This window comes from Centruroides sculpturatus, unplaced genomic scaffold (genome assembly GCF_000671375.1).
Source record: "Centruroides sculpturatus isolate CEXI.00-Female unplaced genomic scaffold, Cexi_2.0 scaffold228, whole genome shotgun sequence".
Lineage (NCBI taxonomy): Eukaryota > Metazoa > Arthropoda > Arachnida > Scorpiones > Buthidae > Centruroides > Centruroides sculpturatus.
This window is the reverse complement of record NW_019384467.1, coordinates 737,713-765,120: the sequence shown is the minus strand read 5'-3', so window position 1 is coordinate 765,120 and position 27,408 is coordinate 737,713. Positions and strand designations below refer to the sequence as shown.

The window sequence follows — 27,408 nt, the reverse complement described above, 5'->3', positions numbered from 1 at the left end:
AAAGAACAAAAAGGTCTTAACTATGTTAGTACTGTATGTGGATGATGGATTAATTGCAGGTAAAGATGCAGAGGAAGTACGGAATCTTCTAGAGGAATTGAAGTCAGAATTTGAAATAGTAGAAGAAACACTTGAGCATTTTCTAGGAATTGAATACACATCAAAACTGACAAAATTATATTGAAACAAACTAACTACAGTATATTGAAAGGATCCTACACAAATTCAATATGGGTGACTGCAAGTCAATAAGTACACCCATGGAAAGAAAAGAAATATACAAAAAGAAATGAGAATAAGTGCATGTACCCTACAGAGAAGCAATTGATGTACTACTTTACCTCACAACACAAACCAGGCCTGATCTATCCTTCTCAGTGAATAAATTAAGTCAATTTTGTGAGTTTCCCCATCTAGTACATTGGACTACTGTTAAACATATTTTTTGCTATCTAAATGGAACTGTGAACCATGGATTGGTGTTGATGGACAACAAAAGTGAATTACTTGAAGTATTTTGTGATTCTGATCATGTGGGAGATCTAGATCAGTGATTCCCAAACTTTTTCAATCCACTGCCCCCTTTGTTCCATAAACTAATACTCAACGCCCCTAACCCATTTTCTCTTGTGTGAGAAAGGATTGGAAATATTCTTAGGAAAACTTTTCTATGAATCTCACACTTTGTGCCCTTACCATACATTGTTCTCAACATCTGGAAACCATTAAATGCAATGTTTCCTCTTATCAGTTTAATTCCTTTGATACCCTTGTTCCAATTCAAATGCAACTAAGAAATCCACAAAAAGTTTATTTTTTATATGAAATAATTATTTCTACTTAAATACGAATATGACATCCAAAAAAATTTCCAGAAAATAATTCCCATGAAATAAAAACCCCTCCAAAAAGTGTTTTTACAAATAAAGTATATAAAAAGATAAAAATTTAAACAGGGCTGTGGAGTCGGAGTCATGGAGTTTTGGTGTTTTAGCCGGAGTTGGAGTCATCAAAAAATCCGCCGACTCCGACTCCCTTTTACTTACCAACTTGTTATGTATATGAGTCGGAGTCAGATGGTAAGGAAGAGTCGGAGTTGGAGTCAGTAGATTTTTACGCGACTCCACAGTCCTGAATTTAAAATAAATGCTTTTATTTGAAAAATGTAGCTGTAAGGATTGTTATACTTTTGTTTAACAAGGTGTAAAATTTCACACATGCAGTCTACATTGTTTACAAACTGGTTGACCTTGAGAACAGCTGGAGTCCACTTTCCCAGGTAGTTCTCATGTACACTTCAGGGGAATATTGGTTTAAAGTAGGAGGGGAGCTAACTTACAGCATCTGTTCAAATATAACACAATATTGTCGATTTTTATGCTATTAAATTACGACGGAACCGAAAAAAAAAAAGGTGTGGGAGAAAAATTCTACTGAGCAAAAACACACAAAAATATCTACTGATGTCATAAAAAATATCCAATAGCGTTTAAAAAATTTTACCGAAGTCAAATTGGTGAAATAGAAGTTTAGAACGATTTAATTAATTTGATTAAAAAACTCCCATAAAAAAACAATAGTGCGGTTAATTACCTAATTAATAAATTGTCATAAAATATTTTTGTGGCAAAAATAATTCATGAAATTTGCACAGATCATAGGTAACGATGTATATATGCTGATCCATACATTTTCGGAAAAGTTATAAGTCAAGGCTTTTTTTAGTGGCTCCTTAAAGTCCATGCCCGAGATATCTCTGGATATGGACTGTGGATTCGCACGCGCAGCCCGAGTTAACTCGGGATATGGGCAGAAAGGGTTAATTAATTAACCTCTGTTAATTAATTAATTAATTAACAGAGGAAAGGGAATGGCTTTCAGTGACCCCAATTTTGCCTTTGGTCACCGTTCAATACTCTGCCTTCAGCTCCCCCTAGATTTACTCATCGCCCACAAGGGGCATTATTGCCCACTTTGAGAAACACTGATCTAGATGATTGAAAATCCACCACTGGATATGTAGTTAAAGTACTGGGAAACAGTGCATTGGGACAGCCAAAAGCAAGCTACCATTTCACTGTCCTCAACCAAAGCAGAACTGATAACTGCAAGTGAATCAACGAAAGAACTTCTCTGATTCAAGTGCCTAATTGTCGGCCTGGGACTCGAGTGTGATTGTGGGGGCTGAGGGGGGAGAGAAATTAAAAAAAACTCAATGAACGATAATATGTGATATGTATTGTCATCGTCTCCCTTGCTGTCTGGACTGCCGAGCGGTAACAATCAACAACATGTGGAAGCAGTTGATTCAGAGATAGATGCCTCNGAAATTATTCGGATATAGCCCACCGGAAACGAGTTACGGCTTGCCGAAAAATAACAGGAAGTGGTTAATAACTCCTTAAATACCGGGCCTGGAACCCCAAAATTTGAAACATGTACTCACTTAAGTAGTGCGAGTAAGCCACTAGATCAGGTTCCGGTTGAACGGTTGAGATAGTCCGGAAAATCAAGCCCGAATAACCGGAAGTTTCAAAAACGTGTAATTTCAGAGAGGAGTATCCAAATTGTACAAACTTAACATATTCTTGTTCGTTATAAATAACGCTTTCAAAAAATGTATAACACTTATAACAAATAATAAGAATTATAAAAAAAAACTTTAAAAATGCAGGAGCAGAAAAATTCCATTTCTTATCTCTTTGAAGACAGCGCCACCACTATCCAATTAAGTGACATTAACTGAGAAATTCCCACATATAATGTATTTTAAGTTTTTAGTAAATTAATTTGTTTTTATTTAATTTATTATTTTTTTATTATTCAGTGCTATGTATTATAAGACTAAATTTTTTCTTTATTTTTATTCAATTCTAAGTTTCTGATTTGAATTATTTTTTCAGTTATATTTTATCTGTTTAAAAAAAATGAAACATTACTTGTTATATGAAATAATGCTTATACTCAGTATTATAATGTATTTTATTATTCTACTGTTTTATAAAAAATTAAAATTAACATTGAATTATAAAACAAACTTTGTCAATGAAGGTATAAAAAGTAAAGTATAAAAGTATTACTAACTGATAAATTTATATTTGTTTGATATGCATAGTAAAAAGTTGTAATAGTACTGTATAGTGTTCAATTTTTAATTTGATTGTTTATTCCTTAATATTATATTTAAATTAAATATAATATTAAATTAAATTAAATTAAATTTCTACATAAATGTAAGATGTAATAAAATCAGTTTAACATATTTTTATAAGATTTTACATATTATAAAGTTCATTTAAAAATTTAATTAATGTGTTTTTACACCCAAAAATTTTTCTCTATCCATTTTTATATATTATTTGAAAATGTAAATTGTTATTTTATGCTTTTAAGGAACCATATGAAAAAATATTAACTCATTATTATTATTATTATTTATTTTTAAAACATTTTAATTATTTTTGCCGTATTTTTATTTTTAGGTAGCAATTGATTTCACTGGATCAAATGGAAATCCTGCAGATCCTGGTTCACTTCATTATATAAGTAATCAACCAAATGACTACATGAAAGCTATTTGGGCTGTTGGGAATGTTATTCAAGATTATGATAGGTAATATTTTAAATAAATAATAATAAATTTCTTTTTTTAATTTATACATTTTTTGTATTTCTTACATAAAATTTTTCAAGTCTTCAAAATAAAAATTATTATATAATTCTAGTAATTTCATATATTATTGTTTTCACAATTTGCTTTTGAGAAGGTAAACTTTATGAATGATGAAAAAATTTTTAAGCTTCTGAATGATTTTAACTGCTGTTCTTTGATGTGCTTTGACAACATATGTTACAAAGCACATCAAATTAGAGTTATCTGCAATGTCTATGCTCTCATCCACTTGTAATGAAAAAAACTGAATATTCTGTATCCTAGAAACAAAAATTTCTTCTATTCTTTCCCATATTCTCAATTCTGTCTTTAACTGTATTGCAGCTAGTGAACACTTCCTTTTTCTATAAAATCAAGATATTACAATGTTCATTGTATAGCATATTAAACTTTCCCAATACTATACAAATACTCTGTCTTAGCTATCAGTTCTGAAACTTCATAAAATGTATAGAGTGCATTTTATGCTGTTTTTGGCAGAACATAAATAAGAAAATGAGTATTCTACTGGTTAAAATCTATTGGTTTATTTGAGTATTTGTGATTTTGGGCATCCAAATGTTTTAATTTTGATGATTTCATTCACTTATTTGATAATTCAGTGTGGTAAATACCAGGAGCTTGATGGTACACTTGGAGACCTAAGGGATCCTTGCACCTCCAGAGGCAAAGGGGCAAAAACAGTAAAAAATTTTCCAAAAAACATATCTTAATTAAAATTCATATTTAAATTCATATTTTGTTGTTTCTGCTATTTGTAAATTACTTGCAAGATAGCTTTTACATAAGGTGGGAATTCTTATAGCTCTTGGAATCATGGGCATTGTGAACACAAGGCAAATGAAGTGGTGTTTGGATGCACTAAGCATTACTTCATTTGTCTAACCTAAACCTGTAGAGATCATGGGTATTGTATTTTCAATCCTTGCAAATGCTCAGCCATAGGTCATATGTGAATCATAGTGGTCTACCCAAAGTTCATATTCTGTATTATTTTGCATTGAGTTTATTGAAAAGCATATACTGCAGGGCAAGTATAAGATATGATTTTCAGTCAGGGAAATATTGGTCAAAGGTCACTTGGACCAATTGACCAAATTGGTCCCTGCACTTGATTTACCATATGATTTTTAACTGTGGAAAATTTTTGGGAGTATTTAATTTAGTAAGTAAAAACCAGAGAGAATGAAAGGGGGCATTGTGGTCAGTTGGCGCCAGAGTTAAGAGACTAGAGGTGTACGTTAAGCAGAGCCAAGTCTCCATATATTTTTTTATTTTAATAAATTACAAGTAAATGTTGTTGGATTGAAACTGAAAGTGTCTTTATAAGAAACATGGCAAAACATTAACATGGTAGCAGAGCGTAGTTGTGTCTAAAGATTCGATACAGAAGTCGTCAGATTTGTCAAGAACAACCGAGTCACCATTTCATTGTGCCAGACTAGACTCAATGAAAAGCTGCTATTACCTTGTATAAGTCAGCTTCTTTGTTTCTCTAGCTCATTCAAAATTAATTGCTAAATACTTGGAGATGGAAACAATGAATATAGGTATAGAAAAATTTATGAAAAATATCTTGGAAAACTGGAAGTTTCAAGTTAAAATATTACTAGACAGCAAGGATTGCTGGGAAGTTGTAACTGAAATGCATAAAAAGCCAGAACACCCTGGAAAACAATGTTAGTACAACAGAGAAAGAAAAATATAAGAAAGAGTTGTTGCTCTGGTTCAGAGCAGAAAAAACTGCCAAATTGGTGATAGGCAGTACAGTAACAGGAGAGGCACTTTCAGCAATAAGAAATTGTAAGACATAATTGAAATGTGGAACAAACTACTTATCATGTATGAGGAAAAGTCATATCTGTCAAAGGAAATTGCACTAAAGGAATATCACTTGTTTAAATATGAAGATGGCAAATCTATAACATCTATGTTTTCTAGATTAGAAGGAATAAGAGAAAAACTGAGAATCTTTGACAAAACTGAAGATGATGATTCAGTGGTATGCAAAATAATCAGTCTTTCCCCCAGAATATAAACACTTTGTGACAGCATAGGAATCTATGAATGAGAACAGAAGAAATCTTGAGACTCTGATGGCAAGATTAAAACTGGAAGAGTTCAGGCTTAAACAGGGAGAGATTGAGAAAGACAATGGACAGGCTGAGGCTCTACAATGTAACAGCAGATACAGTAAAAAGGGAACTGGAAAACTCAAAAGGGAACAGAGGAAGAACAACTGGTATAGTTTGTGTCCTGGCTTATCGCATCCAAAACAAAATCAATGTTTTACTATCTGCAGAATCTGTGGAATGAAAGGACACATTGCCAAAAAGAAACTGAAGCATGAGTCACTGGAAGAAATCAAATGCAAATCAAACTAGATATATGGATTGCTGATAGTGCAGCTACTGATCATATGACGAACAGGAAAGAATAGTTCAAAGAATACAAACAAAACACCTCTCTTGTAGTGATAAAAGTGGGAAATGATTCTGAGATGCTGGCTATTGGAGAAGGTTCCATAGCTGTGAAGTTTTCTCTCAGCAGATGTGCATATAAAAGTGTAGAGCTAACAAGTTTTTCATGTACCCAAATGTGGGCGAAATGAGTCCTTTCTCAACTAATGTTGTGATAGAGAGTTCTATCACAACATTAGTTGAGAAAGGACTCACTTATGAGTCTGATGATGAAAAATTTCTTTTAAAAGAAACAGACAAATTGTGGCTAAAGGTTTAAAAGTTGGAGGACTACCACATGCAGTAGTAACCCAAGAGGGAAAAGTACATGTAGTGAATGCCATTGACCCCTTGTAAGTGTGGCATGAAAGACTGGCACATCAGAAGAAAAGATATGTAAAAGATATATTAAAGCGAATGGAAATTGAGGTGACTAATAAATGGAAGATAATATCTGTAAAGGCTGTATGATGGGAAAAGCTCATAGGTTGCCTTTTAGCAAAAGTGAAACTGGCACTCAAGAAATAGGAGAATTAATTCATGTGGATATTGGGAGGACCAATGGAAATTAGTTCTATAGGTGGCTCCAAATACTACATCCTGTTCAGAGATGATTTCTCAAATTTTCGCACTGTAAAAACACTAAAAGCAAAAGAAGCAGCACCTGACCAAGTAAAGAACTTCATAGCATATATAGAGAATCAAACAGGAAAAACAGTGAAAGCTATTTATACTGATAGAGGACGTGAGTTTGTGAATCAAAAATTGTCCAATTATTTAGTGTGTAAGGGCATCTGTCATCAGACAACAGTAGGATATTCTCCTGAACAAAATGGAAAAATAGAAAGAGATAATAAAACAGTAGTTGAGCTAGCAAGATTCTTGCTGTATGCAAGAGGACTTGACAAAAACATGTGGGCTTAAGCAATACATACAGCAGTTCATGTCATCAATTTGACAGGAAAAAGCAATGCCACAGACAGAACCTCAATTGAAATATTAACAGGAAAGAGAATCCATACTGATCATTTGCGTGTATTTGGTTTCAAATGTTTCATACATGTTCCTGAAGCTAGAAGACAAAAACTAGACCCAAAGAGCAAGGAAGGAATCTTTGTAGAGTATGATCAAAATATAAAAGGATACAGAGTTTTGGTTGGAGGAAAGGTTGGAATCTTCAGAAATGTTGTCTTTGACAAGGAACTAACAGCAACAACACAACTGAAAATGGATGTGGATAAAAGTGAAATAATCACTCTTGTTATACTAGTGAAGAAACTGAACAAATGCAACTAGAAAAAGAAAATGCAACAAATGACAAGGAAGACTACAAAGCAAAATAGAGAAACTTTAAAGAGTGTAAAACCATTTCAATTACATGAGCTGCCAAGTGCAAACATAGCTGAGATTGCAGAATCACTCACTGTGTTTGAAGCAGTACAATCAAATGAAAGAAGACAACATTGGTTAGCAGCAATGAAAGAAGAATTCTGTGCTCTAATAAAGAACAAGACCTGGAAATTAGTGACTTTACCAATAGACAGGAAAATTATTGATAGTAAATGATTTTTAAAATTAAAAGAAAACCAGATGGCTCAACTGAGATATAAAGCTTGACTAGTGGCCAAGGGATACACACAGAAACAAGGTGAAACTTTGGTAGCTCTATGAAGATAAATTGAAAATCTTTTAAATCATGCTGATTGGTTTTCTTAGTCCAACAACGTAATGTCCTTCGGTCTCAGGCTTCCGATCCTGGGCATCCTTGTATGGGTTGATGGTCACTTGTTGACCCTGGTGAGCGCTTCTGTGTCGATTCTGATCATGTGGGAGGTGTAGACTGTAAGGAAACATTCTCACCAGTGGCAAGGATTGAGACAATCAGAACTGTACTCTCAATAGCAATAAATCAGGACCTCTTGTTAAGAAGTTTCATGTGAAAACAGTCTTCTTGCATGGAGATCTGAAGGAAGAAATTTACATGACTCAACCAGAAGGCTTTGATGATGGAACTGGGAGAGTTTGTAAACTAAACAAGAGTTTATATGGTCTAAAACAAGTACTTCAATGTTAGAATGAACAAGTACAGACCTTTCTAATTAAAAAAGGATATAGGTTAAGTCAAACAGACCCTTGTTTGTATATCAAAAGAACAAAAAGGTCTAACTATGTTAGTACTGTATGTGGATGATGGATTAATTGCAGGTAAAGATGCAGAGGAAGTACGGAATCTTCTAGAGGAATTGAAGTCAGAATTTGAAATAGTAGAAGAAACACTTGAGCATTTTCTAGGAATTGAATACACATCAAAACTGACAAAATTATATTGAAACAAACTAACTACAGTATATTGAAAGGATCCTACACAAATTCAATATGGGTGACTGCAAGTCAATAAGTACACCCATGGAAAGAAAAGAAATATACAAAAAGAAATGAGAATAAGTGCATGTACCCTACAGAGAAGCAATTGATGTACTACTTTACCTCACAACACAAACCAGGCCTGATCTATCCTTCTCAGTGAATAAATTAAGTCAATTTTGTGAGTTTCCCCATCTAGTACATTGGACTACTGTTAAACATATTTTTTGCTATCTAAATGGAACTGTGAACCATGGATTGGTGTTGATGGACAACAAAAGTGAATTACTTGAAGTATTTTGTGATTCTGATCATGTGGGAGATCTAGATCAGTGATTCCCAAACTTTTTCAATCCACTGCCCCCTTTGTTCCATAAACTAATACTCAACGCCCCTAACCCATTTTCTCTTGTGTGAGAAAGGATTGGAAATATTCTTAGGAAAACTTTTCTATGAATCTCACACTTTGTGCCCTTACCATACATTGTTCTCAACATCTGGAAACCATTAAATGCAATGTTTCCTCTTATCAGTTTAATTCCTTTGATACCCTTGTTCCAATTCAAATGCAACTAAGAAATCCACAAAAAGTTTATTTTTTATATGAAATAATTATTTCTACTTAAATACGAATATGACATCCAAAAAAATTTCCAGAAAATAATTCCCATGAAATAAAAACCCCTCCAAAAAGTGTTTTTACAAATAAAGTATATAAAAAGATAAAAATTTAAACAGGGCTGTGGAGTCGGAGTCATGGAGTTTTGGTGTTTTAGCCGGAGTTGGAGTCATCAAAAAATCCGCCGACTCCGACTCCCTTTTACTTACCAACTTGTTATGTATATGAGTCGGAGTCAGATGGTAAGGAAGAGTCGGAGTTGGAGTCAGTAGATTTTTACGCGACTCCACAGTCCTGAATTTAAAATAAATGCTTTTATTTGAAAAATGTAGCTGTAAGGATTGTTATACTTTTGTTTAACAAGGTGTAAAATTTCACACATGCAGTCTACATTGTTTACAAACTGGTTGACCTTGAGAACAGCTGGAGTCCACTTTCCCAGGTAGTTCTCATGTACACTTCAGGGGAATATTGGTTTAAAGTAGGAGGGGAGCTAACTTACAGCATCTGTTCAAATATAACACAATATTGTCGATTTTTATGCTATTAAATTACGACGGAACCGAAAAAAAAAAAGGTGTGGGAGAAAAATTCTACTGAGCAAAAACACACAAAAATATCTACTGATGTCATAAAAAATATCCAATAGCGTTTAAAAAATTTTACCGAAGTCAAATTGGTGAAATAGAAGTTTAGAACGATTTAATTAATTTGATTAAAAAACTCCCATAAAAAAACAATAGTGCGGTTAATTACCTAATTAATAAATTGTCATAAAATATTTTTGTGGCAAAAATAATTCATGAAATTTGCACAGATCATAGGTAACGATGTATATATGCTGATCCATACATTTTCGGAAAAGTTATAAGTCAAGGCTTTTTTTAGTGGCTCCTTAAAGTCCATGCCCGAGATATCTCTGGATATGGACTGTGGATTCGCACGCGCAGCCCGAGTTAACTCGGGATATGGGCAGAAAGGGTTAATTAATTAACCTCTGTTAATTAATTAATTAATTAACAGAGGAAAGGGAATGGCTTTCAGTGACCCCAATTTTGCCTTTGGTCACCGTTCAATACTCTGCCTTCAGCTCCCCCTAGATTTACTCATCGCCCACAAGGGGCATTATTGCCCACTTTGAGAAACACTGATCTAGATGATTGAAAATCCACCACTGGATATGTAGTTAAAGTACTGGGAAACAGTGCATTGGGACAGCCAAAAGCAAGCTACCATTTCACTGTCCTCAACCAAAGCAGAACTGATAACTGCAAGTGAATCAACGAAAGAACTTCTCTGATTCAAGTGCCTAATTGTCGGCCTGGGACTCGAGTGTGATTGTGGGGGCTGAGGGGGGAGAGAAATTAAAAAAAACTCAATGAACGATAATATGTGATATGTATTGTCATCGTCTCCCTTGCTGTCTGGACTGCCGAGCGGTAACAATCAACAACATGTGGAAGCAGTTGATTCAGAGATAGATGCCTCGTTTACAAACAACACAACCGTTTATTAAACACGAAAGAAGCTTACAAGATTTCCGCAAACTTGGAAGTTCTACATCAGCTGCGGTCTCTGGGTCTTCCTCTCCTTTCCAAGATAGTCCTATTTTGAAGGAGTGTCCCTTGTCCGCGAATGAACAATTCCATCACGTCTCGACGACTCCGGGATGATGCGGTCGACTTCTGTTGATGGATGAGGTCAGGAGACGGAGACGAAGATGGGTGTGAGACAGACACACAACAATAGATCCATCACTTGAAACTTTTGGGAGAAGAAGCCCTCGCATCCTTGAATGTCTGGGGTTTTATTCGTTTTCCTCCGATTCCGCTTTCCAATTGGTCTCTCCTCGTCACCTGATGACAATTCGAAACCTTTTGGAGGCGTGGGAGAAGTCAAAATCAAAGTTTAATTCGATCTCCAACCGGAAATGGTCGACGGACTTACATTCTTCTATTGTTTAAAAGTTAGCGTCGCATTTTCATAAAATAAAAATCCATCTCTAACTACTATATATTTTTTTCTCTAAAACAATTATTTTAACACGAATTTTAGTGAGGGTTCGGACCTGTCCAGAGCCTCACACAATTGTGAGGATTGCCGATTGGGGAGAAAGTGTCACAACAATTGAGCGGTCAGCACTGTCGTGTGGGCATGACAGAACTCATAGACAGGTTTTTCCATTTTTACTCGTTTAATAACATCAAAATAGTTTCTTACAAAACTTTGAAATGTTGGTATCTCAGTTGCAACAATTATATAATAGTCCAACAATGTAATATCCTTCGGTCTCAGGCTTCTGATCCTGGGCATCCTTGTATGGGTTGATGGTCACTCGTCGACCCTGGTGAGCGCTTCTGTGTTGATACTGGATTTCCTTCGCTGGCCATCGCCTTCATATGTTGTTTGCTATCCGAGGTACGTAGAATCCCTTCTTAACTTCCTAATGCTGCACACACATGACCAAAGTGGGGGAGTCACTAACTAGACATCCAAGCACCAAGGACCAAGAACGTCACATGCTTTTTTCGCGCAGTTTTTATAAGTTTTCTCTCGGTCCCAGATCAAACATTCTGATAGGTTGATGCTGATTTGCCACCGCTCTCTAATTGGTACCCTCCTCGTTACGAATTGTAATGAGATCGAAGCCCAGATTGCAGGGTGAGTCAACACCGACTGACAGTTCGATTCCTATCGAAGATATTCGATCTAAGCACTCAAATTCATCTATTGTTTCATTCTGAGAAGTTCAATTTTTCTTAGAAATTTCTACAGATACCGTATGTCCTTATATGGACATAAAATATTCATTTTTTTGTTTGGTGGTTTCTTTTTACAACATTATAATAATTATTATTATTATTTCCTTCTATACAAAAATTAGAAAAAATTTTTCTTTTTTGCACAAATTCTAGGCCCACTTCCGAAGCTTCACACAATAAAACCTATATTACATGTGGATAACCAAAGTGTCATATGCCTAGCTAAAAATCCAGAATTCTCAAGGAGGACAAAGCATTTGGACACTAGATACTACTTTTGTTCGGGAAAAATTCCATGAAGGAGAATTTGAGATCAGATATTGTCAAAGCAATATTCAACTGGCAGACATCCTAACCAAAGCTCTGCCTAGAGAAAGCTTTGAGCAGATCAAAAGCAGGTTCGGAGTGGGTTAGAAAGGATAGTTGCTCAGAGATTTGCATTCTCTTTGGTTTTTAGCTTAAGGGAGAGTGTTGGGAGTATTTAATTTAGTAAGTAAAAACCAGAGAAAATGTGACGTAGCGCTGTGGTCAGTTGGCACCGGAGTTAAGAGACTAGAGGTGTACGTTAATCAGAGCCAAGTCTCTGTGTATTCTTTTGTTTTAATAAATTACAAGTAAATGTTGTTTGATTGAAACTGAAAGTGTCTTTATTTATAAGAAACACAGCAAAACATTAACAAAAAATACATTTAATAAAAATTTTCATTTTAGATGTTATAATAAAAGTACTATTTGGCTGATAACATTTTTTTTATGGTCTTACTTTTCGTTGAAATTTAAATTTTTTGGGTTATGTTTAATTAGTGGAGTTATCAACAGAAGTGGAAGACATTGTTCATGTTGGATCAAAGCAGTCAGGAAAGATATAGAAGTCATTGCTGAATTTTTTAAAATATCTTTGCTCTTAATGGGTTGAACATTAGTTGAATTGTAATTATTTCTTTTTACAGCCATTTATTCACATTGAAAATGTACTTTCTGATAACTAAATTGATAAAATATATTAATTTAATAATGATAAATAAGAAATTTTGTTAGTACTTAGTACTTACATTATCAATAATAGTCAATAATTAGGACAGTGAAGTTTTATGAAAATTTCATGAATTTCATAGAAATTTTAAAAATTAAAATCTTGCAATTTTTATATACAATAAAAATTTATAAGAAATTGTCAAATGTGCAATATTGAAAAATGAAGATTTTAAAATATTTTTTCATAATTAATAATGTTGTAAAATGAAATATTTTTAGCAAGAAATAAAATGCATTATTTCATTCTCTTATTCAAAATTGAAATGCTAATAACATTTAAATTTAAATTTTCACAATTATTTAAACTTGATTAAACATTACTTTATCACTTTGTTTTAAAATATATTTAGCGATAAAATGTTTCCTGCTTTGGGATTTGGTGCAAAAATACCACCGTCGTGGCAAGTTTCCCACGAGTTTGCTGTTAACTTCAATAATAGTAATCCATTTTGTGCAGGTTAGTTTAAAAATGATTTTTTTCTATTGTCAAAGAATGGAATTTGACATTTTATTGATATTATCAGGTATTCAGGGAATAATTGATGCCTATCGTAATTGCATTTATCAAGTTCAGTTATATGGACCAACCAATTTTACACCAGTTATTAATCATGTGGCAAGATTTGCTGAGAGTAGCATGGCTACATGTGATGTAAGTTATGATTTTATTTATACTATTTTAAAGTAAAATAAAATTTTGTCATTATTCATAAATAATAAATATCAAAATATTATGAAGATTATTGTAACAAATCCAAAATAAATTCATTTCAATAAATAAAAATTGATCTCATTTACATTGAAATAGTTTATAATTTTTTGTATATTTTATCTCCATACTTTTTATTTAATTTATATAATATAAAGTTTAATATATGAATTATATTTTAAATTTTTACTCCTTTTTTTTAATTCTTCAATATATATTCTCTGTATTCAAAGAGAAAACATTTGTATGTGTTGTTGTTGTTAAGTTCCATCGAGTCGTCTTCGACTCCTGGTGACTTCATGGACAAGTCTTCTCCATCTTGATTTGTCCCTTGTTGTCTCTCGTAGTTCCTCCAGCTTCATTTCTGTGACTTTCTCGATTTCTTCCATCCATCTTATCCGTTGTCTTCCCCTCTTCCTCCTACCTTCCACTTTTCCCAGCATAATAGACTTCTCTAGGGAAACTTCTTTACGCATCACATGTCCAAAGTAGGTCAATTTTTGTTTTAAGATTCTTGACTCTAAGGAGAAGCTTGGCTTAATTTTTTCTAAAATCGAGATATTTGTTTTCTTTTCTGTCCATGGAACTCTAAGTAATCTTCTCCATACCCATAATTCGAATGCATCTATCATTTTTCTTTCCTTTTTCCTTAGAGTCCAGCTTTCACAGCCATATAATGTTACAGGGAAAACCATTGCTTCTACAATTCTTTTCTTAGTATGAATGGAAATGTCTTTATCTTTCATTATCTTGGTGAGATTTGCCATGGCTGTTCTGCCAAGATTAATTCTCCTCCTGATTTCTCCTTCACAACTTCCATTCCTTTCTATCTTTGAGCCCAAAAGTATGTAACTTTCTACCACTTCAATTCTTTCACCATCCACAATGAAATCTTTTAACTCTTTAGTTGACATTACTTTAGTTTTCTTTACATTTAGCTTCAAACCAAATTTAGCACTTTCTTCTTTTACCCTTATGATAAGTTTTTCTAAATCTGCTTTGCTTTCTGTCAAAAGGGTGGTATCATCTGCATATCTTATATTATTAATAGTTTCGCCTCCAATCTTGATACCAATGGATTCTTCATTTGTAGTAACCATTCTCATGATATATTCAGTATATAAGTTAAACAGATATGGAGACAAAATGCAGCCTTGTCGCACCCCTTTCTCAATTTTAAAGCATTCAGTTTCTCCATATAGAGTTCTTACTTTTGTATGTGTTACCATAATCAAAATTATTAGGAAAAAATGCTAAATTCAGGAATAAAAACTTGTTTTGGTTCATGAATGTAGCCTTTTTTCTAATAATTTTCTGTATTCTTGCATAATGATTGTTAATTTTTAGGCTCCATTAATATGCTTCTTTTTCAACTTGTTGGCTTATAAAATGATAGAAAAAATTATTACACAGAATCTGCAATTTTGAACTATGTTTAATTTAGCCTCAGAAATTCATTCTGTTTTATTTTGCTTAAAACTAGTTCTGCAAGTTCAATAACATTTTTTTTTCCTTTTGTATAAAAATTTGTTAAAAAGATTAAAATTGGAAATTTTTTAATAAATTATAAATTTCTAACTTTATTTAAACCATAAAGCATTATAACTAATAATTTTTAAATTATTTGAAATTAAAACATAAAATTCTCATCTTGTGTTCTAGATTAAACAAATTTGGAAAATTAATTAATTTTTTGTTTTTAAATACTCAGTGTAATGACTATTTTGTAATGTTATTCTACAGAAATTCTAAAGTAATATAATTATTTATATATTAAAAATCAATAGCAGTTGATAAAATAATTAATATAAGCCTAATTAAACTAAGCCAAATGATACAAATTGTTAAGTTTCTTTATTATGAAATATTTGAGAGTAACTAGTTATCTTACAGCTTTGATCTCACCCAGTCAGTATGATGGACTTGTGTATGTCTTTTTTTTTATGTAATGAGGAACATGCTTATAAAATATTTCATTCTTACTGGGATGTTTCATTCCAGCAATATCTTCAGAAAAAATTAAAAAGTAAACATTTAATTAATTTCTTTTAAAAAACAATAGATGATTGATTTGTTGTGTCAATAGTTTATAAAATACAGTATTTTTCAATCATGATGATGATTAATTATACTTTTTATTCAAATAAATCTACATTGTAAGCAAAAAATTACTATATTTTATGCAATTTTTGTACAGGGTGTAGAAAAGTTGGTTTCTTGTCCATTTGTTATACCATGACTTTATTAATTACAACAATGAATTTGTAACAACAAAATATGACAATACTGTGTCTTAAAATGAACATAGTCAATAGTCTCCAATGAGGCTTCCTTTGGCTTTAATATAGAGGCCCTAATGTTTGACAAAAATTTGTGTTTTCCACGCAGACGAACTCATAAAAGAACTAAACAGAATTAATATAGAAGAAAAGTATAGAATAGCAAGCCTCGACATAGTTGATATGTACCAATCAATAACTTGGGATCTAATAGAAGAAAAGCTTAATAACCTAGACGTCAACAAAGAAATAATAGAATTAATAGAATTTACGTATAGAAGTAACTACTTCGAAATCAACGAAGAATACTATACTCAGACAGATGGGATAAGTATGGGATCCGTAATCGGCCCAAAACTTGCTGAATTAATTATGATAGACATCGATAATATAATATGTAACATACCAGGAATAAAATTCTACAAAAGATACGTTGACGACATTTTAATAATATATGACGAAACAGAAATTAAAATAGAAGATATTCACAAGCAGACAAATAGTATACATAAAGCAATAAAATTTAAAATAGAGACCGAAGATATAACAAGACACAGCATTAACTACCTAGATATTACAATAACAAGATTAAAACATCATCTGGAATATAGAACATTCAAGAAACCGAGCTCTAACCAAGTAACAACAAGATATCAATCAAAAATTCCGTCATACATTAAATATAATATATATAAAATGGAATACGACAAAATCATAAACCGGACAAGCCAAGAAGCACATATAAACGAAGATTAATGGAATTAAGGAAGAAGTTTCTTTTAGCAGGATTTCCGCAAAGATTACTAAAACAATGGGAAACCAGAATTAAAGACCCCAGAAACCTATGTAAAAATAAAGATAAACAAGTAACTAAAACAAAATATATTAACTTTCCATATATTAGAGGTTTATATGAACACATCAGCGCAGAAATAGAAAAAATAAACTACAAATTAGCACCATCATATCAAAAAATGGAAAGCAGACTGTTAACCACAAACCAGAAGAAAAACCAGCAAATACCGATCGAAAACCAAGGTGTAGTATACAAAATTCCGTGTACCTGCGCAAACAAAAAACATTACATAGGAGANCCTCCAATCTTGATACCAATGGATTCTTCATTTGTAGTAACCATTCTCATGATATATTCAGTATATAAGTTAAACAGATATGGAGACAAAATGCAGCCTTGTCGCACCCCTTTCTCAATTTTAAAGCATTCAGTTTCTCCATATAGAGTTCTTACTTTTGTATGTGTTACCATAATCAAAATTATTAGGAAAAAATGCTAAATTCAGGAATAAAAACTTGTTTTGGTTCATGAATGTAGCCTTTTTTCTAATAATTTTCTGTATTCTTGCATAATGATTGTTAATTTTTAGGCTCCATTAATATGCTTCTTTTTCAACTTGTTGGCTTATAAAATGATAGAAAAAATTATTACACAGAATCTGCAATTTTGAACTATGTTTAATTTAGCCTCAGAAATTCATTCTGTTTTATTTTGCTTAAAACTAGTTCTGCAAGTTCAATAACATTTTTTTTTCCTTTTGTATAAAAATTTGTTAAAAAGATTAAAATTGGAAATTTTTTAATAAATTATAAATTTCTAACTTTATTTAAACCATAAAGCATTATAACTAATAATTTTTAAATTATTTGAAATTAAAACATAAAATTCTCATCTTGTGTTCTAGATTAAACAAATTTGGAAAATTAATTAATTTTTTGTTTTTAAATACTCAGTGTAATGACTATTTTGTAATGTTATTCTACAGAAATTCTAAAGTAATATAATTATTTATATATTAAAAATCAATAGCAGTTGATAAAATAATTAATATAAGCCTAATTAAACTAAGCCAAATGATACAAATTGTTAAGTTTCTTTATTATGAAATATTTGAGAGTAACTAGTTATCTTACAGCTTTGATCTCACCCAGTCAGTATGATGGACTTGTGTATGTCTTTTTTTTTATGTAATGAGGAACATGCTTATAAAATATTTCATTCTTACTGGGATGTTTCATTCCAGCAATATCTTCAGAAAAAATTAAAAAGTAAACATTTAATTAATTTCTTTTAAAAAACAATAGATGATTGATTTGTTGTGTCAATAGTTTATAAAATACAGTATTTTTCAATCATGATGATGATTAATTATACTTTTTATTCAAATAAATCTACATTGTAAGCAAAAAATTACTATATTTTATGCAATTTTTGTACAGGGTGTAGAAAAGTTGGTTTCTTGTCCATTTGTTATACCATGACTTTATTAATTACAACAATGAATTTGTAACAACAAAATATGACAATACTGTGTCTTAAAATGAACATAGTCAATAGTCTCCAATGAGGCTTCCTTTGGCTTTAATATAGAGGCCCTAATGTTTGACAAAAATTTGTGTTTTCCACGCAGACGAACTCATAAAAGAACTAAACAGAATTAATATAGAAGAAAAGTATAGAATAGCAAGCCTCGACATAGTTGATATGTACCAATCAATAACTTGGGATCTAATAGAAGAAAAGCTTAATAACCTAGACGTCAACAAAGAAATAATAGAATTAATAGAATTTACGTATAGAAGTAACTACTTCGAAATCAACGAAGAATACTATACTCAGACAGATGGGATAAGTATGGGATCCGTAATCGGCCCAAAACTTGCTGAATTAATTATGATAGACATCGATAATATAATATGTAACATACCAGGAATAAAATTCTACAAAAGATACGTTGACGACATTTTAATAATATATGACGAAACAGAAATTAAAATAGAAGATATTCACAAGCAGACAAATAGTATACATAAAGCAATAAAATTTAAAATAGAGACCGAAGATATAACAAGACAAAGCATTAACTACCTAGATATTACAATAACAAGATTAAAACATCATCTGGAATATAGAACATTCAAGAAACCGAGCTCTAACCAAGTAACAACAAGATATCAATCAAAAATTCCGTCATACATTAAATATAATATATATAAAATGGAATACGACAAAATCATAAACCGGACAAGCCAAGAAGCACATATAAACGAAGATCTAATGGAATTAAGGAAGAAGTTTCTTTTAGCAGGATTTCCGCAAAGATTACTAAAACAATGGGAAACCAGAATTAAAGACCCCAGAAACCTATGTAAAAATAAAGATAAACAAGTAACTAAAACAAAATATATTAACTTTCCATATATTAGAGGTTTATATGAACAAATCAGCGCAGAAATAGAAAAAATAAACTACAAATTAGCACCATCATATCAAAAAATGGAAAGCAGACTGTTAACCACGAACCAGAAGAAAAACCAGCAAATACCGATCGAAAACCAAGGTGTAGTATACAAAATTCCGTGTACCTGCGCAAACAAAAAACATTACATAGGAGAAACAAAAAGAAAAGTAAAAACTAGACTGAAAGAACACATAGCAGATCTTAAATACAATAGAATAAATTCTGCATTTTACGAACATTGTACTATAAACAACTGTAATATAGATAAAGATAACGTAGAAATACTGCATAAAGAAAAATTAACGTACAACAGAAAGTTTAAAGAAACCATAGAAATCATGAAAAGTAAAGACAGTATAAATAAAAACTTAAGTCTTAAAATAAACGAAAACTGGATTAATATATTATAAATAATATTTTTATAATAATATTTTTTTCCTTTTTTTCTATCGAACGTCATACATGGCAACACTTAAGACACCAGCGCATAAGAAAAAATAAAAAAGGGGGTGGAAGGTAAAGAGGGGGAGGAAACAGTTAAAAATTTTTTACAGTTTGTAGTATCGAAATATGCTTATAAGAGAAGATTTTAGAACTTTTAACCTTTTAATTTATTTATAATATATACTAGTTATACAAAGATTAAAGCAGATTTTACGTTTTTAAATTATACAAAGTGTAACCAAAAGGTACGTCTATATATCATTTATGTACTCATTATTTTATGTAAACTCTCTACTGTTATAAGTTAAATATATATATTGTATTTTAGTTGACTGAAGAGGGGCAAAGCCCGAAACGAGTAAAAAACAATGTACCGTATCAACTAATAAAGGAATTTGATGGAAAATTTGCCATGTGTCTTTAGAATAAAACACAATACTAGTGTTTATTACGCCACAAAAAAAAAAAAAATTTGTGTGTTATGCAGTTATTCTACTGATATTTTCTCCTATTCTTTCAAGTTTCTTTTTCAGGGACTCCAAACTATTATGAGAGGTAGCACAGGTCCTTGCCTCCAGAATGGATAAAACATTATAATCCATCAGATTGAGGTCAGGGAAAATGTGGGGGACCATTCCTTGGCACTTATAAAAGCTGGACAATTGTCCTTGCACAGTCCTGTGTTGCAGTTACCTATGTGCCTGTGCAGAGTTCTGCTGGAATGGTCAATCTCGAGGTGCCCATTCCTGCAAAAAATTAAAACAGCAATCATCTTACAGACCAACTATGGAGACTAGGCATATCAGTGCTCATAATACTGTCACAACTACTTGTCTCTTAGGCAGCCAACAACAGCAGAACCAACACAGCTTCAGACCACAAACTTAGCTTCCTCCAAGTAAATCTGCAGAAGTGTAAGGCAGCCACCACTCAACTAGTCAGTGAAATCCAGGAAAAGCCAATAGATGTTATTACAATTCAAGAGCCAATCCAAGAGTTTGTTGCCACAATTGGCAACAAACTAGCTTTAATGGGCAAGCACAACATTTACTACCATCAAGGAACAACTGACAGCTATAGTAGTTGCCAATAAAAACATTGATGTCCAGTACCTGCCTAACTACAGCAGTCGGTATTGACTGCTGTAGTTAGGCAGGACTAAATACCATTGCACCATCCAAATCCAGACCAGGGACTTCTACTGTTATGTGATGTCTATAGAGCATCCTTTGGAATATATAATGGAAAGCATCAGGCAAATATCACATGGCAATATTTTCATAGCAGGGGATTTTAATGCAAAATCCCCAATTTCGTTCACTCCAAATGAAGACCCCAGGAGATGGGTTGTCAGGGACTTTATGGAGGAGTTACAGCTATATTCTCTTAACACAAGTAGACTACCCACATTCTTCACTCCTACAGGAGAGAGCTGGATTGATATCTGTCTGGCCGACAGCTCTCTCCTTGGTGACAGAAACTCTTGCTTTACTGAGGACAAGATTATGGGTAGTGACCATCACTATATAAGGACCATAATATCACACACCCTTCTGCCATGCAATGTCATTAGAAAACAATGCACAAACTGAGATCTTTTTGAGTTACTAGTCCAGGAATTATGGAAGCCTGCCTCTTTTATCAACCTACAAGCAAAGGAAGAGCTAAACTCTATAATAGAGGAACTTTCGATGATAGTACACCAAGCATACAACAGGGCAACCATCACATAAGACCAAATCAACAAAGTCCCATGGTGGATCCTGGATCTCCACGTATGCGAAGAAAAGTCAGAAAAATGAAAAGGGATTTCTGCAAAATGATAGATCTCGCTCATAGAGAGGCCCTTCATCAGGAGTATGCCAATGCACAAATGGGGTACAAAAGGCTCATCAATGACACCAAGTCTGCCTCGTGGAAGGAGTACTGTGCCAATGCATGCAACAGAGACCCATGGGGAAAACCTTTCATAGTAGTATACAATAAATACAAGCATATGCACATACCATGCTCTATGAAAAAGGCTGATGGTAACTTCATAGAAACTATAGCAGAGACTTACGAATACCTTCTCTCAGAACTCTTTCCACAGGACCACGAGGACATTGACAGCCGCTGTCATGCGAAGATTAGGAAGGATTGCCTTTCCACCTTGAACACTAACACAGACTTTAGTCCCAGTGAAATTGCCAAATTATTTCAGGAAATAAACTGGAGGAAAGCTCCAGGCCTGGGGAACATGGCCAAGCATACTTTCAATGCAATTCCAACTACCATGTTAATAATTTACAACAAATGCCTTTAACTCCAGTATTTTCCCAAAGCCTGGAAATGGGCTGAAATCAAGGTTATACCTAAAGCCCAAACAAGAACTAGTTTAACAGTGAAAGACTTTCACCCTATATCCCTACTATCAATCTTTGGAAAAATCTCAGTGCCTTAATATGTAAAAGACTGGAATTTAAAATGGAAAAGACAAATTTTCTCCACACCAACCAGCATGGATTCCATAAAGACAAGAGTACAATTACGGCACTACACCAGATGATCGAGGTGATAAGGAGCGCAAAATAAAACAACAGACATACATTGGCAGTATCGATTGTTTTTCAAGGGGCATTCGACCATGTGTGGTGGCCGGCTATCCTCTTGGCACTAAAAGAAGTAAATTGCCCTAAAAACTTTATGGGCTCTATAAGAGTTTTCTTATGAAAAGAAAGGCAAGCATAATACTTGGCTCCAATGTTATCATGAGAGATATAGACAGAGGTTGCCTCAGGGCTCTAGGTCTGGACCAATTCTGTGACTTGCACAATATAATGATATTTTCAAACTTCAAGAAACCTCCTTAGCAGACACCACTCTCGATATATTAGGATTTGCTGACAATACAATGATTCTGATGACACACAAAAACCAAGAAGTCTTACAGATTCAGATGAACAAACTTCTAAAAAATGTAAACCTCTGGACAGAAAAGAAAAAACTGATAATCAACCCAGCTAAATGTACAAGTATGCTTTTCCCATGACATCACCCACTTAATAATAAACCAGCAATTGAACTGCCTGGACATAGGATCAAACATAACTCTGACATCCAATAGTTAGGACTGAAGATTGATGAGACTTTAACATGGAAATCACACGTCAGCTATATCCACAACAAGGCAGTTACAATGGCCCATTCCCTATGCTGCATCTTCCTGAACACGTGGGGAACAAATTCCAAGACCAGCCAGACAATCTATAAATGTGCAATAGACCAGTCATTACTTATGGGGCAGAGATCTGGGTAGAAGCCGCCAACAAGCAAAACATTAAGAAACACCTTAACTCTATCCAACGAATGAGTTTAATATTGATAGCTAAAGCATACAGATCAAACCTGACAAACACATTACAAGTAATTTCAATCATTCTACCACTGGACCTAAAAGTTTTAAAAATATATTGAAATACCAACTTTTAGGTCAAAGGGCAAAGAGCATTCAAACTCACATTGTTAATGCTTCCATGGAGGAACTTATAAAAGACATCCAGAACTACGGCCTGGACTTGCAGCAAAAGACTAACATAGTTCACCCTGCTGAACCAAACCCGGAAATTACTGAGGCACCAACAGTAAAGGACAAAATGTACAATGTTTCTCGAAATTCCTTAACCGTTCGCTCTAATCCATCAGAAATATGTTTTACACCTGAAGAAGAACTCACAGCAGTTCAAAAACGTTTGTGGTGAACTTTATCTTTTGTTTTTTTATTTCACACTGGTTATAGGTTCTAAGAGGACAGTACAATGTGTTTACTGATGGTTGAAATCTGCCAAGGGCGTTGGGTGTGCATTAGTTGTTAATAACACCTCTGAAAGGTCAATTTACCAGGCCTGCTTCAAGCTAGGAATGCAATGCTCAAACAACCGAGCCCTAGTTTGGTTATTTTGAGGGCGTTGAAATCTATCAGAGACAAGCCAATGTTCAGAAACAAGACAATACACATCAACAGTGATAGCAAAACGGCCCTAGCCCAAACCAGGAATCTACACACAAATTAACTATTGTTCAAGAAACTATCAACCTTCTGATGCTACTTAGAGGAAAAGGGATAAAAATCCTCTTAAACTGAATCAAAGGACATGCTGGGATAACTGGAAACAAATGAGCCAACCTACTCGCAAAAAAGGTGGCTAAGACTGACATGCCCATCTCTTTCAACACCCTTCCATCGAGTCTGGTCAAGTCCCAACTAGACAACATCATTGTAAGGAACCAAGTCTGAGCTTTATTTTTATTTTACTTTTATTTTGCTTTCATTATATTTTGTTTGGGGCTTATGTTTATTTAAGACGAAGGTTTCCTCACCATTCACCTTAGTAACTTAAAAATAGAAGAAAAACCAACTCACCGACGAAAGAAAAGCGCCGTAGAAAAACTCGCGCACACTTGCGCTTCCCAAGCGGAAAAAAGTAAGTCCGCACCGAGAAAAAGGGGGGGGAGACCCCACAACCCAGTTAGGAATCGCTAAACCTTAAAATAATAAAGCATCCCGATAATTGTTAAAAAGAATAATGTAAAAGGTTAGCGAAGTATTGTCGGAAAATAATCTGCCAGATAAACGAGAAAAATTTAATGTTACAGATAATTATGTAAATGAGGAGAGTGAGCTCATTCAGAATTGTGACGTCACCTCACACTATAAAGCCTCTAACTCAAGTGAAAACGAACGAGGTGAATTCCTGATAGCAACGAGCTTATAGCAGTGAACGAGAGAGAGGTGTCCGATAGGATTTTGAAGTTATTCGATTTGTGGATCGACGGTTATAGAAAGTCTTGAGAGTTTGAGGAAATAGGTTCCTAGTATATTGAGGTGACGATTAGGATCTTTAATTTATAAGAATTATTGTTTATAAGTTAATTCTTTGATTTTGTCGAATTCCAAAGGGGAATAGAATTAAGTTAGAAATAGATTGATTTGAGTTTGTCGGATTGATTCTTGTTGAGTTTCATTGAATAAATTATTGTTTGATTTTTACTAAATACTGTATAGAGTTTATTAATAGAAGTTTAATTAAATATTTGATTTTGTTATTGACAAACTTTGTCATTATTTAATTCGGTGCACGCTTAAAGTCCAGGCCTGGCACACTAACGCGAATCCGCGTAAAGTACCCGTTAGGGAACGGCTATTTCCGGCACACAGTAGTGTCGATAATCGTTGGAAAGTCGGAAAAATAATATAGTACTTTACAACTGGCGCCCGAACAGGGACTCTAAGGCTAATATTAGACTTTATTGCTTTCTTTCATTGACTTTGAATTTAGCTTTAGAGGAATAACACCTCGTAAGTAAAAAAAAAAATGGATGATAGTGCACCAGTAACCCGAGCCGAATATAACCAGTTACAACAGCAGTTGTCAGTGCTGTTGCAACAAGTGTCCAGTTTGACGAATGCCGTGACTCATCTGACTTCATGTGTCACGTCTGGAACTGTAGAGCCTACAACACCGAACGTTACAAGTGCTGTACGGCCCGAAACTTCTACTCCGAGACAGGAAGTGCCTACATCTAATGCATCGATGGTCTGGCTTCAGACTGCACCGCCGCCGCCAGCCATCCAATTTAACGGTAGGTCAGCATTAACTGCTAACGATTTTTTGCAGGACCTCGAACAGCATTTCCTGGTGAACCAAATACCGAACACTAGATGGGTAGATACTGCCGCTAGTTGTCTTCGCGGTAGCCCAGCAATGTGGTGGAAGAATGAAGGACGCCACCGAATCGGCAACAGTTGGCCGTTATTTAAACGATGTTTTCTGGACCTTTATGCTCCTTTAGCTGACGAAGTAGCTGTCGCTAAAGAACTATTTAGTCGACAATATACAGGAACCAATGGTGTCGAGCAGTTTATATGGACCACGGTACAGCTATACCGTACGTGGAGACCTTTAGCTCGTGACGAGGAAATTATACAATGTGTAGTTGCCCAGATGCCTCTTCCGTTACGTGAGTATCTGGAGAATCGCCGTTCTTATTCGTTAAACGAGCTAGTACGCACTGCAAAAGAGTACGAATTCAGAAGAAATGACCAAGGTTCTTCTGACAGTGCAAAGCAGATTAAGGACTGTCGAAAAGTAAGTAAGCAGATAGAGCCGAAAAATTTTGCACCGGCAAAGTCACCCATGACCTGTTATTCATGTGGTGAGGTGGGACATTTTTCGAGGAATTGTCCCAAGGGGAAAAGACAAACTGATCAAACGAATGTCAAGACTCCCAATAGTCCCGAACGAAAAGTAACATGGCAAAGGAAGGGTAATGGAAAAAGAAAACCTTTAAACTAGACGGGAGACAGCGAGAGGAGGATCCTGTCTCCAATATGGATCCAAATGCCTCCACCGTAGGACTAATCGTTAGTGAAGCCTCCAAGTTGCCTGAGGTAAACGTTTTTATTAATGGAGTACTAACCTCAGCCCGAATTGATACGGGTTCTGACTTTACTTTAATAAATGATTCCGTGTGGAGGAAAATTTCTTTTCAGAATCGAAATATTCGGTTACAAGCTGGGCCGAATTTTAAGTTAGCCATTGAAGGAGGAAAAGGAACCTCTATTGGAAAATTTCTGGCAAAGATCCAGATTGGAAGTGTTACCCTTCGCCAAGAGTGCGTTGTAGTAAAAGGACTTATAATGCCATGCTTACTAGGGCGTGATTTCGCCAAGAATCATGGAATAACAATGGATTTTAAAAATTCGACAGTTTCTTTGGACGTAAGTCAACCAAAAGAGAGAATTTCACCTAAGTGGGACGAACTCCAAACCACTTTGAGTGGTGAAAGGTTAGTAACTTTGAAAAACGTATTATTGCAATACCCGCAACTATTTACAGATAAGCCGGGACTAACCAATATGATAGAACACGAAATCGTCACCGACAAGGCGACACCAGTATGTGGACGTCCTTATAAATACTCTGACGTCAAGTTAAAGGAAATGAACCGCCAGATAGCGGAAATGTTAAAAGATGGTATCATCCAACCATCAAATTCTCCGTGGGCCTCACCAGTCGTCATGGTTAAGAAAAAAACGGGCGATTGGAGATTGTGTATCGACTATAGAAAGCTAAATCAGGTAACAGTGACTGATAAATATCCTTTACCGATTATTTCAGAATTACTGACTTCACTTAAGGAAGCGAACTTTATAACTACGTTGGACTTATCGTCTGGTTACTGGCAAGTGCCGTTAAAGGAACAAGACAGGCCGAAGACTAGTTTTATTACAAATAGTGGATTGTATGAATTCCTAGTCATGCCTTTCGGTCTCAGAAATGCCCCAGCAACATTCCAAAGGCTAATGGACAAAGTCCTAAAGGAAGAAAAAGGAAAGTATTGTCAAGTTTATTTAGACGATATTATTATATATTCTTCTAATTTTACAGAACACATCGAACATTTGACCAATGTGTTCGAAAGATTGGCAGCTGCAGGATTAACCATTAAATTGGCTAAGAGTCATTTTTGTCGCCCAGACGTTCATTACCTAGGATTTAAAGTCAGCAATAAAGGCATTGCGACGGAAGACGAAAAAGTAAGGGCAGTTCGAGAGTTTCCGAAGCCCAGAAATACGAAGGATCTTAGCACCTTTTTGGGAATGTGCAGCTGGTACTGTAGATTCATACCTAACTACGCAACTATCGCCGAACCATTGTATCAATTACGGCGGAAACGGAAGCGATGGGAGTGGACGGAAGAATGCCGTCAAGCTTTTGAAAAGCTAAAAAGTAAGTTAATAACTGCACCTATTTTGCAGCTTCCT

The 27,408-nt window shown here is 34.1% G+C and overlaps 1 protein-coding gene across 1 annotated transcript in view; it reads left to right on the top strand.

Moving 5' to 3' along the window:
• LOC111621071 (copine-3-like) overlaps nucleotides 1-27,408 on the top strand; it is a 92,939-nt gene that overhangs the window by 42,201 nt on the left and 23,330 nt on the right. Inside the window, exons 12-13 of the mRNA XM_023363130.1 lie at nucleotides 13,263-13,369; nucleotides 13,437-13,564. Coding sequence (XP_023218898.1) covers nucleotides 13,263-13,369; nucleotides 13,437-13,564 — 235 coding nt within the window. The remainder of the gene's footprint in view (nucleotides 1-13,262; nucleotides 13,370-13,436; nucleotides 13,565-27,408) is intronic.